At 44.9% G+C, this 12,125-nt stretch overlaps 1 protein-coding gene across 6 annotated transcripts in view; it reads left to right on the top strand.

Moving 5' to 3' along the window:
* BRD3 (bromodomain containing 3) overlaps positions 1 to 12,125 on the top strand; it is a 56,183-nt gene that overhangs the window by 34,859 nt on the left and 9,199 nt on the right. For 5 of the 6 annotated variants that reach the window (XM_064523840.1, XM_064523837.1, XM_064523838.1 and 2 more), the window contains 3 exons: positions 1,147 to 1,518; positions 10,131 to 10,259; positions 11,202 to 11,393. In XM_064523840.1, coding sequence (XP_064379910.1) covers positions 1,147 to 1,518; positions 10,131 to 10,259; positions 11,202 to 11,393 — 693 coding nt within the window. The remainder of the gene's footprint in view (positions 1 to 1,146; positions 1,519 to 10,130; positions 10,260 to 11,201; positions 11,394 to 12,125) is intronic. The other variant, XM_064523843.1, reaches the window with a different exon arrangement.

The following is a 12,125-nucleotide window of genomic DNA, read 5'->3' as shown; positions in this document are numbered from 1 at the left end:
TTCACTGTTTACTGTGTTAATTAATGGTAAATGAAAACATTGCTCTAAATAATTGGAATTTTCCTAGCAAGTTGTGTATTGCTTTAAAATGATGAAAACATGGTTTAGAGAGAGATTTTTGAGCTGGGAAGTTAACTGCAGCAATATTGGTGTTCACTGACATGAGGTTGCATGGGCTAGCAGAGCCACTGAATTTATTGTTTTGCTTAGTTAAACCTACAGTTTGGGAATTACTAGGGAAATTAGAAGTCAGATCTTCTTACAGCTAAGCTCTGCCCTCTTCAGAAGCCTGTCTCATTCATACTGCAGTTTCTGTCCAAATAACTTGCTTCTGAGAATCAGTTTAATTTTAAAACTCATGCTTGAACATAAAAGTGAGTTTACAAAATACATGCTGCAAAAGAGATTGTGCTTGAGATTTAAGATTCCCCTTAGATTTCCTGGGGGAACACTTCTTACCTCTTCCCCCCGCCCCCCCCCCCCCCCCCCCCCCCCGAGGAATAAATCCTTCATAGGAGCACAAGAGAGAGCTGGCTGGGCAGTCACAGCTTGAATTTATGTGAGATATGTTTTACTTGCTTGAGGCAAAATCATTACATTCTTATTCTTGTCTGTAATAAGCAATCTACCTTGGCACGTCCACTAAATACAAGGGAGTGAGGGCTCATGGGTCTTTGGTGATTAATATGCTTTGGTTCAGAACTTATAGCCTGATCCTGCCACTGGGGACTCAGACATGTGGTTAAGTTACTGACACTTACTAAGTCACCATGCATCAGCTGAGCTGCAGTAATCGACTGGGCGCACTCCTTTCCCTTGGCAAACATGAGGTAAGAGTCCTTAGCTTAAATCTCAGTGAAATACATAGAACTAACGCGTTTTGCGTCATGTCTGGGGTTGGGTTGGAGACGTGCAAATGGCTGGTTACTGTGGCTCAGATGACATGTGGTAATAGATCAAGTTTTAGTCACTGAATTGTGTTTTGAAGCTTCTAGTCACAAGGCCCATTTATCCCAGCGAAGTAATTCTGTTTTCTGTCAGAGGACAGGCAGATCTCAGAAATAAGGATGAATTGTGCTAGGTTTCTGCTAGCATAGCATGAGAACTGGGGGCATACTCATGAGGTCTGCCTGTTTGCTGTTTCAGAAAAAGGGAGTGAAGCGAAAAGCGGACACGACCACCCCCACCACCTCTGCGATCACTGCCAGCCGAAGCGAGTCGCCCACCCCCCTCTCGGACCCCAAGCAGGCCAAAATCATCGCCCGACGGGAGAGCGGTGGCCGGCCCATCAAACCACCAAAGAAAGACCTTGAAGATGGAGAGGTCCCCCAGCATGCAGGGAAGAAGGGCAAACTCTCTGAGCACCTCAAGTACTGTGACAGCATCCTCAAGGAGATGCTCTCGAAGAAGCACGCAGCCTATGCATGGCCCTTTTACAAGCCTGTTGATGCAGAGGCCTTGGAACTACATGACTATCATGATATTATCAAACACCCCATGGATCTCAGTACTGTTAAAGTACGTCCACATTTACCACCTCTTTTGCAGGGTGTCATGGCCCTCTGATTGCAGAGGACTGGCTCCTTCTGGGGGAGGGGAAAGGGGGGACAAGGGTAAAAAACCAAACCTGTTTGGATATTTTTTGGATATTTTTATATTTTGTTTGCTTCTCCTCTCCTTTTTCCCTGTGAAGTGGGACATCTTTTTTCTTCCCTGCAATGCAGACTGTACAAAGCCATCCTCTCCTTTCTGTGGATAGTCCAGCTATTTAAACTCATGTCCCTGGGACTCCATTGCACTCTGAGAAGAAGAGGTGCGGTATTGCATAAGATTCAATTGATAGTATCCCATTTCCAGAAGCTGCTGCCTACCTACTTGTTGGCATGATGTGTGGTCCAGATAGGCTTACACTGAGTGATTCCAGCTGGAACCTGATGATTGCCTGGTACTCGGGAGAGGGGAACAAATAATACGATGCTTGTGCGGTTTGTTTATTTCTTTAAGAGCTTAGTTTAGTATGGTTCAAAATTTAAGGTGCTTTTTGCTATCGCTTGGGAGGTTTCTCTGAATCCCTCCTAAATACTCATGGAGCAAAGCCTTGGTTTTCTAGTTTCTATCTTCTACTTGGCAGGTGGCCATTGGAATCTGTGTTGGTGGAGGAGAGACTTTCTTCGATGTATGGGGAGTTGAGGTGTTTCTGCTGGCTTTCACTAGCATGCCAAGAGTGCCTTGTCCCAGCTGAGCAGGGCCCGGATATGTCTAAAGTGCCCAGGTGACCAAAGGGCGGCCACATTCGTGATTCTTTACAGCTTCTTTGGCAAATCCTACGCAAGACTTAGCAGTGCATAATGCTCTGATGTGCCATGTCATTCAGCCGTGATGTTGCAGGGGTTCTTACAACAGCTGCAATATTTTAAAAAGTATTCATAGTAGTAGTTTTTAGTGGCGAGATCATAGTTGTCCTGGTCTGTGCATTGAGGATTAGGCCAAGAGTGTCTGAGTCTTAATCACCATTCTGATGCTGTGATCCTGGGGAAGTTTCTTGCAGCTCTGTGCTTCAGTTTTCCTATCTATAACATAGGGATAACAGTACTTCCTCACAGGGCTGTTGTGAGGACAGTGGTCTGAAAGGTACTAAGTGCTAAGCGTTGTTATTGACTGGGTTCATACAGATAGGACCAGCTCCGTGTTGGCAAAAGCGTTGTAAGCAAGCTGTGGTGGAATTAGGCTTGGGCACCTGCTTCAGGGACTGTATAAAGGAGAGGAAAGCTTCTAGGCAAGAAGAGGGAGCCTGAAACACAGTAGTAGTGGCAGGAGAAAGGGGTAGTCCAAGGTGGTAGTCTGGGAGACTGGAACACCGGTGGCTGGCTCTACAGCTCTGCTGATAGAGGAAGACCCCAATGTTTTCTTAAGTAAGTTTCTGTTTTCTCTTGCTCTGAGTGTGGATGATGGAGAGAGAAGTTCCTCTCCATTTTGGCACTGTGATGCATCTGCCATTTGGCTGATTTTGGATAGCCAGTACTGGAGGCCTACTTAGTCCTTGCATGTTTTTTTTATTAATAACGTGATTCTCTGCCTTGCCGTCAAAATTCATTCACTTGGTTTTGCAGTGAAGTCACTATTCTCCACTTAGCTTGGCGGTCCATCCGCATGGTTTGGATCACAGGATCATAAGATAATTCAGTTTGGAAGGGACCTCAGGAGGTTATGTATTCCTGCCTCATGCTCAAAGCATGGTCAGTTCATGCATTCTGATCTGCTCCCTTCCAGCAGTCACTAGCTCCTTTGAGTGGCTTTGCTGAGAGCAAGGCCAGGCCCAGTGTGACTGGGCTGTGAGCAGTAAGAGGTTGTAAATGGGATTGTCAGTATTACTCTGTATATCAATCAGAGGTGCAGTACTTGGTGCCATCAGGTACCTTGATGTATGGTGTTATGTATACTGTGCACACAGTTATGTCTGCTCAGGCTTTTTGTAGGCTACAATGTCAAAATCTATTTTAAGAGTCTATAAACTGTCCAGTAGTTCTAACGGAGCTTAGGATGTCTGTTTTTCGGTAATGACTGAGATGGGAAGCAGCGTCTCTTGATCAGTGCAATTGCTCTTTTCATTATCAGATTAGAGGGATGGACAGTTATTGATAGCCTTTTCTCTACTAGTCTTGTGAAAACAAGTCACTAGATGGCCACAGATCAGCTCACTCAGTTATTGAACTGATTTCAGTGGGACTGCTGGTGAACCTAGTCCCTCCAGACCTATTCTCAGCTCATTCACATCTCCTTGACCTCATAGGATGCTGTGGGACTTTCCAGAGATACCTAGCAGCCTGCTAGATCACCCCCTACAGACCTTGGGAGTGAAAACCTGACTCTGTCAAAGCTGGTATTTCCATTGATTTCATCAAGGCTTTGTTCAGGGATATCATGGAACCCAGATCCTTTTTCTGCACAAATGCTAGTGCCATGTACACGTTCCTTAGTGGATAAGAGAATGAACCTGAAGTGCTTGAGCCTGGATAACTTTTTACCTCAGGGTGCTCATTCAGCACGTGTAAGCCTTTCTTTGAGCTCTGTGTCAAGGGATAGAGGACCGAATATCTTGCTGTTCCTCAGTTCTCAGTCGCCTTAACTCAAGATGGACTTTTGACAATCTGGACAAGCCTAGGATATCTTTGAGATAAGCACCTGAGCTATCCCTCAGCATCTCTTCTCCTGGCTACTCATGCTAGATCCAGTATTACCACACCAATTTCTGCTCAGGCATCAACAATTTTAATACTGTGACTTCTCTATAGAAGCTCATTGTATCTTCAGCAGCCTGCTGTCATCCTGTCTGTTGTACCAGAGTAACATCTCTACTGATACCGTTTTAGTCCAAAGAACTGAGCAACTTGGTGGTCCGACTTGATGGAAATAAGACTCTGTACTAACTCTGCCAGCACCTAGTTGTGGATTCATCCACTCTACCAGATCCAGTCAAGGAATCAGCCACGCTTAGGTATTTGCCAATACAGCTAATGAAGTTACTTCATCAGACTCCTCCTTCATCTCTGAAACCGCCTGCCTCTTTATATCCTATTGCTTGTACCAGAGAAGTCATCTTTGCAGGGTTGTATTGCACATGTAAGCTGCTATTTTGTATCTCCTTTGCAACTCACTGGTATTTTTTTCTTCTTAATATGGCTGTGCTGGCAGTTGAGTTACTCTAGGGCAGGTCATAATGTTCCAGATCTGATTTTTTAGTGGCTGCATCATTGCACACCTCTCCCAGATCCATATTCAGGTTTTTCCTTCTCGAAGGAGAGGACTTACCTTGCCGTGGAGAAGTCATTTCCAGGACGTGACTTCCATGATAGAGGAGCCATCTGATCCTAGCCTGTAGTGTCCCCCTTCGGCCCCTGCTTGGACAGCTTTAGAGACTTGAAGGACTTTGTAAGGTAGGTGACCCAAGCTCTGCAAATTCCTGTAAAGGCTACCAAGGAGCCCATCATAGATAATATGCAGCAACCTGCATTTGATAGGGGAGCCCTTACTCTCAGTGCAGTAGGGTCTCCTGCAGGAATGATAGAGACCGGTTACTGCAGCCACACAAACACATCACTTAATGACAGACTGCCAGCAGACTTGAGAAGATCATGCGTTGTTGGTGGGGACAGCTGGTAACCCAAGACTTCATTTCAGGCTTCTTAATGCACAGCCACAGTAGTTGCCACAGGCCATGAGATGTTTTGGTTCTGACTTTCACAGGCAGGTATCAAGCGAACAAACAGAGGACTTTCCCTTTGGAGCTGCAGAATTCTTCAGCTCTTCATATGACTGGGGGGCATGAGAACTACATATCTTTTGAAGGGTTTTACACCTGCCTCAAAGAGGAAATATAAGCATGGACCATATTCTAGCCAGAGGCCCATCTGCTGTTCCGCCAGATCCCAGATCAGTCCTGTCCTTGCAGATCACCTTGATGTTTGCCATTATCAAGGCACCTGCCTGGAGTTCTGTGCATGTGTTACACTGTTGTGGAGATTTCTGCAATGGATTTTGCTGTTATCAAGGCAGTCCTCCAGTTGTGGTCCACCTGGAACTCTAAGACCAAGCTCCAGCTATATTTTAATCACATAACGTAGGATATGCACTTGCACAACAATCTGAAGGAGAAGTTGCCTCCCAGTAACTCAAGTCCCTCCAGCTGTGTTGTCCATCTATACCTTCTGCATCCCGTCTTCCTTTCCTCTAAGTTGTATTGCTCTAGGATTTTATGGCTAAAAGAAAAGTGAGGAACAGGAAATATACACCGTCCCTATCAGCAAATGCAGAGACAATATGAGAACTGCAAAAGCTAAAAGCTGCTGAGATCAAGTTTACATTCATTCTAACAGAAGAACATGTATATGAATAATGTATTTTTGAGACGTGGTTTGGTGGCTCCTCTTTGGAAAGGATTCTGTGCTGTATTCTGCAGAATCTACATGCAGTGCTGTGATTCCTTGGATTGCCGCCTTCTTTGCACTTGAATCTCTTTAGTCCTAATTTTACTCTTTTTAAAAGCTTAGATCTCCAATTGCACTTTCTGCAAGTGTGGGTGATGTTCTCCTGTACTTTAGCAGCATAGGACAGAAAGCTGGAGACTAATGGCAGACCCAGTAGAGTCTTTTATATGTAAAGACTCTGGATTTGTCTTTCCACGTGGTAGAATTTTTCTTAATAAACTTGTTTGAAGTGCTGTCTGGAACTGTTTTTTTATGAAGTGTTTTATTATCTTTTGCTTTTGGCCTGTAGGTGATAGCATGACTTCTCTGAGATGCAATATATAATATGTTAAGTGCATGGAACAGAAACCTGCCATTTGCAAGCAGTGTAATTCTCCAGTGTGAGGTGGCTTTCTTTATGGCTCTGAAAGGTTTTAGATTTAATTCTGCACAAGTGACAATGGTTGTGGTAAAGTGGTAGCACTAATGGCCTTCAAACTAATCTTGAATGAATTACGTAAGAAAGTTAAACATTACTGTAGCTAAAATAGATTCCACAATACCTGATTGCTTGCCACTTTAGTTCTCTGGTTATATGAGGTTTGATTTTTTTTTCCTTCAGGGAGTATCCCTCATGTGTAGGAACATTTTTCTCGAGCTGTGCAGCAAGCAAAGGTGTGCTGCAGAAGGATTTGGAGATTGTTTTCTCCCGGTGCGTGGTGGAGGCAGGTTGGTGGTCATGACTGACTGTGGTAGGTGAGAGGTTGAGGAGCTATGGCTGAACTGTGGGCTTCTTGCAGCAGAGAATGAAGGGGTGTGATGAAGCACCATGCTGGAGCTAGGACAGAGGGAGAAGTCTCCAGAGGTTTGTCATCAGTGAGCACAGCTCCACATAAATGCTCTGATAGTCATTGCAGAGGGGAGGAAAAAGAGCAAAACTCTGTGGAGTGGGGAGAGAAAGGATGAAAGCACGGGGAGAGAGGGAGACGGGCATGGATCACCCTGGAATTTCCCTTGGGTGAAACGCTTGCCGTGAACGTGGCTGCTTTGGCAGCGTTGTTCTTCTGCCCTGAGCAAGGGCAGCCAGGGAGTGACAGTCGTCTGCCAAGGTGCAGCTCGGAGCATCTCTTCCAGCTCCTTCCTCTGGCTTCTGGGTCACACAGCAGCAATATAGATGTCTCTGCCTTTTATTTATGCAATGGTGAACAAGCAGTAGTCCTCACTGCGTAAGAGGATTTATATGAAGTGTTTACTTTTGGAATAGAGTACTACCTCCAGGGATATAAATATGCTAGTCAGTTAATTTTTTTGCAGTGAATTGCTGTGGTTTCAGAGCAGCTGAGTCTGGGGTTTTTAAAGTAAGGAGACATTCTTTCAGGGAATTTTAGAAGATTTCTGTAATTGCACCTGTTCTAGAGGATTTCTGAGGTGACAGCAAAGGGGGCTTCACAAAGCAGCTGTTTTTGTTGAGGCAGTTTCTACAAGGTGCAATTAGGCCCCCAGCAATCAGGCCGAGTCCTCCCTGGCTGGTAGCGTTTTCTCTGCCGCGGTCGTTTGAGCTCTGTGGCCCTGGCCCCCATCGGTACCTGCCCTGCTGCCTGCAAGCCGTGTCACGGGGCTCCCCAGGCCTCGCGTCCTGAAACCCCAGATTTAAAAATATGCTGGCATGATGGGACAGGGACTAGACATCCTTAATGTGGACACTGAGTGACAAATCATTTGGATTCAGCTTCTTTGTTAAGAGTCTTGGGTAGTGCAGTGGCAGGTTCAGAAATCATGCTTTCCAAGGACAGATTGATGGAGCCGAGGCAGTGTAGTTTTGAGAGGAGAAAATGGAAGGGAGACATGTTAGGTCTTCAAACATGTAAAAAGATTGCTGTAAAAGGGGAGGCAACAAGTTTTCTCTGCATCCACCGTGTACAGGACATACCTTAGAGTAAGAGTCACGTTATATGCTAGGAAACAAACTCCTGAACATTAATGATTATTCATAGAAGTGATGGTTGAGTGAAAAATGAGATTGCTGTGGTAGAAGTTGCGTGGGGCAGAGCATGGCCTAGTGGGCTTCCCGGCACCTCTTCCAGTCCTGCTGTTCATGACTCTGATTTGCAATTGTAAATGCAACCTAATTTTTTAAGCAGCTGAGTATCTCAAAGTGAATTTGTAACCCAGAGGTATTCCATCCCATCAATTTAAAGTCTTTTCTTTCTTTTGTCAAGTTAATTTTTCTTTACAAGAAAACAAAAAAAATCCACAGATTAAAATGCTTTTGGGCTAGAAAAAAACATTGGTTTTGGATGAAAGTGAAGCCTCAGACACTGAAATTACTTTGTAGGCTATAATCAGCCATTGAGTATGCCAAACAAATACACGCACATCAAAAAAGCCTTTCATGCAATAAGACGTATTTTGAAATAAATAGTCCCTTTCGTTTGAACATCCTGTTTTGCTTTGGAATTGGCTTGAAACGGTTTTTGAACAAGGCTGGCTCTCCTTCAGACTGGAGGAGCACGAATCTATTTCCCTTTCCATCTCTGTGCTGCAGCTCCGAGCTCCAGCTCTTTCTCCTAATTTTTTGCCAAGAGAACGAGGTCTCATGACAGAAGTTTGACAGCAGTTTGGCTGCAGCACAGCAGGGAATGCTGCAGAAATGTTATCACCCTGTGCGCAGGTCCCGCTGCAGCTACCTTGCTGGAGGTGAAATTCTGCCCCAGACTTCAGAACAAAAGTGCTCCTGGCAGCTAGTTCAATGCTCTTAAGGTAGTTAAAAGGTCTAACATGTAGCTGTGAAATACAATGTAAGGAAAAGCTTCTTTACTGTGCCTGAGCACTGGAACAGGTTGCCCAGAGAGGTTGTGGAGCCTTCAGCCTTGGTGACATTAAAAAGCTGTCTGGGCACAGTCGTGGGCAACCTGCTCTGGGTGACCCTGCTGGAGCAGGGGGTTTGCACTAGATGATCTCCAGAGGTCCCTTCCAACCTCAACAGCTCTGTGATTCTGTGATCTCTAGTTTCTGCCAAATGAAAGGGGATTTTGTTTGTGTTGAGACATCTAGTCTGGGTTACAGACCCTGAGCACCCCTTCTCTGCCCTGGGGACATCTGCAGCCTGTCTGCTAGGCAGCCCCTTCGCTTCAGTGAGGGATACAGGTGCATCAGGGATGCGAAAGGGAGGCCTGCAAATGCTTGGCAAATAGAGTATTTCTTTAAATCCAGAACTTTTAAATGCAAATGAAATCTAGTGCTAGCTTTTTTTTTTTTTTTTTTTAATTCCCTTTTGGTAGGAATAACTGAATTTTAGGTTTTATGCATAGTAGTAATATATGCGTCAAACAATTAAGCCCTGGGAATGCTATAAACTGTTCTCTAAACCCAAGTCATTCAGTCCCAAACAGCAAGAGAAATGGATGAAAGTGAGAGCTGGAAAATAGGAGGAAAAAACAGGTGCAAATATTTAGCTCCTTGTATTTATCCTCACTGTATTACTAAATAACATTAGGAACAGATTCCTCAAGGGTGAATTCTGTATCCATTCTCTCAGTTGGACTTTTTAAATCAGGAGTGAATGCTGTAGCTTAACTGTAAGTGCCTAGTCTTGCTGTAGGAATCACCAAGCAAAATACATGCCCTGCATTAGCAGGAGGTCAAAGTAGATGCTCATGACCTTTTCTGCCCTTTCAGATCTACAGAAATGTGTTTTAAAAAAAAAAACAAAACCCCACCATGTAGAAATACACATGTAAGGCACTCGTATAATTGTAACTTGGTTGTTTGTTGACTTCCACCCGTTCCATCCACGTTCCTTGCTTATGTTAGTTTCTGAACCAGCAACCCCTTGTTCTGAAGTGACTCTCTGGATGTCATTTTAGATTTTTTTATAATAGAACATGGACCCAGGGAATCTTCTGTAGTAAGCTATTAGGGGAAAAAAAAAGATAAGAGTGAAACTATGATAATATCAACACTTCTGGTTATCTTTTTTAGCAAAAATTCTAAATATGATTTAGGAAATAATGAGCCTGATCAAACTACTGTTCTCTTAGGCAAATGTGATTTTTTTTTTTCGAAGCTGTTCTGAGCTCTCTGCATGATGTTCATGCCTCCATGTGGTTGCTACAAATGCCTTTTGCTTATGGCTTTTTCTCCCCTTCCCCTTTGGCTTGTTTGCAGAAAAAAATGGACAGTCGAGAATACCAGGACGCACAAGGTTTTGCGGCAGATATTCGGTTAATGTTCTCTAATTGTTACAAGTACAATCCTCCAGACCACGAAGTGGTAGCCATGGCCAGGAAGCTCCAGGTAAAGATGTTGGCAAATGCATCTTTCAGAGTACGCTTAGTTCAGCTGTAAGGGGGACCGTTCGGAGCTCTGAGCGTGGATCCGTCCTCAGCACTGGCAAGGGAGAGCCTGTGATTCCTCCAGCCCTTGGAAAGAACCCCATTCGATGCTGTCTGCTGCAGAACCAGTGTGCTCTTCGCAGGGCATGGCCACAAGCTATGGTCTACTCAAAAAATGTTTTAATTGTTGCTGTGTAAAGTAATAGGAGAATTTCCTTGGGCTTACAGAATCTACTCCTCTGTACAGATGCCTTAGAAGAGCTGGGAGAAATTGTGCAAACTGAAAACGGTGCCAGCCACACACAGTCCTAGAGCCGGTGCCTGTTGGTAGGGTATTCTGGTGTTGAGGCCAGCTGTGCTGTCGACATCTGAAGGCTGGATTCCTGCCTGGCCTTTGTGCAAGAGCTAAAGCCTAGCTCAGGGATCTCTCAGCGCTGAGCAGAGGAGCAGCGGAAAGCGAAGCAAACCCAGAGGAAAGCGTGTTAGAAATGCCAGAATGGATCAAGCCTGGGGTCTGTTTAGTCTCCTGCCTGTCTCTGGCAGTAGCCAGTGCAGGGAAAATGTAGAAGCCTCCCAGGAGGCAGAGGTATGAGAGCCTGTCACTCTCCCACAACCTTCCCATCCAAAAATGGATCTCAGAGGGAGATTCAGAAAACTTTGAGTCTAGTCCTAACCCACTGCAAGCCTTTCATTTCTTCCTTCAAGAGAGGAGGAGCCATCTCTTACCATGATGATTTCAATCCCTGCTTTAGAGTGCTTATCTTTGTTATTTATTTGTATGTCACCTTGCACAATGAAGTAAGACCCTTACCCGTGGTGTGGTGCCTGGTATGTTTTAAAAGCCAGTGAAGACTCTGTGGCTGAGGCTGCTCTTGTCAGCGTTTTTTTTTCCCCCTTTTTGTAGGATGTCTTTGAGATGAGGTTTGCAAAGATGCCCGATGAGCCTGCAGAGGCCCCGCCTGCGCCTCCCCCAACAGCACCAGTGGTGAGCAAAAGCACAGAGAGCAGTCACAGCAGTGAGGAAAGCTCCTCCGACTCGGATAGCTCCGACTCGGAAGAAGAGCGAGCGACTCGGCTAGCAGAGCTCCAGGAGCAGGTAAAACGGCTAAGCTGTGTGTCTGTGTGTGCATGCCTGGGCGGTGGAAAGAACTTAGCAGGAAGAAGGGTCTCATTTTTTTCTTAAAAACCCATCCGTGCTGGGATGCAGCAGAGCGATCTCCCCTTCTGCCAGCTCAAGGAAAAAAATCTCAGATATGAAAAATGCATATTTTTGACATTATGTTAACTTTCTTTGGCATAGCTGTTCTTGGTGCTGATGCTCTGTGCTTCCTTCTGGGATCCCAAAGTACTCAGCTGTCAGCATACAGAGTACGAGGAATCTGGGAAGAATTGAGACCCATTTTGTGTGAGAGAGAGTTCAGGCACAACAAAATCTGCCACAAGTTTCCTGTGGTCTGTTGTCCCCCTGTTCCCTGTCTATGAAAGTGAGCTGTTTTGACTGTTGTGGTTGTCAACCCATAAGCCGGGGCTTTCTTATTATGCAGATATACAGTGCCAAATGCGGTTGTGTTTGTATCTGTTACTCATATGACATTATACTCATATGACGTAGTATGCTACTAATATGACAAAATGTTAATAAAATGGCTTGCCTGGTGTCTCAAAGCAAGCCGGTAGGAGGGCTGAGAAGAGAACCCAGGATTCTGGAGTGCAGGTTGTTGGCACTCTAGATAGAGCTATGTGAACTTGTTTTTCAGGGGCAAATAAAAATTAAGAGTTAACTTTTCACTTGGGAGTGAACTTCTGCAGACTTGTACTACAGTCTTTA

This window comes from Dromaius novaehollandiae, chromosome 20 (genome assembly GCF_036370855.1).
Source record: "Dromaius novaehollandiae isolate bDroNov1 chromosome 20, bDroNov1.hap1, whole genome shotgun sequence".
In the NCBI taxonomy this organism is placed as follows: Eukaryota; Metazoa; Chordata; class Aves; order Casuariiformes; family Dromaiidae; genus Dromaius; species Dromaius novaehollandiae.
The sequence above is the reverse complement of the archived record's forward strand: the minus strand, read 5'-3'. Positions and strand labels throughout refer to the sequence as shown.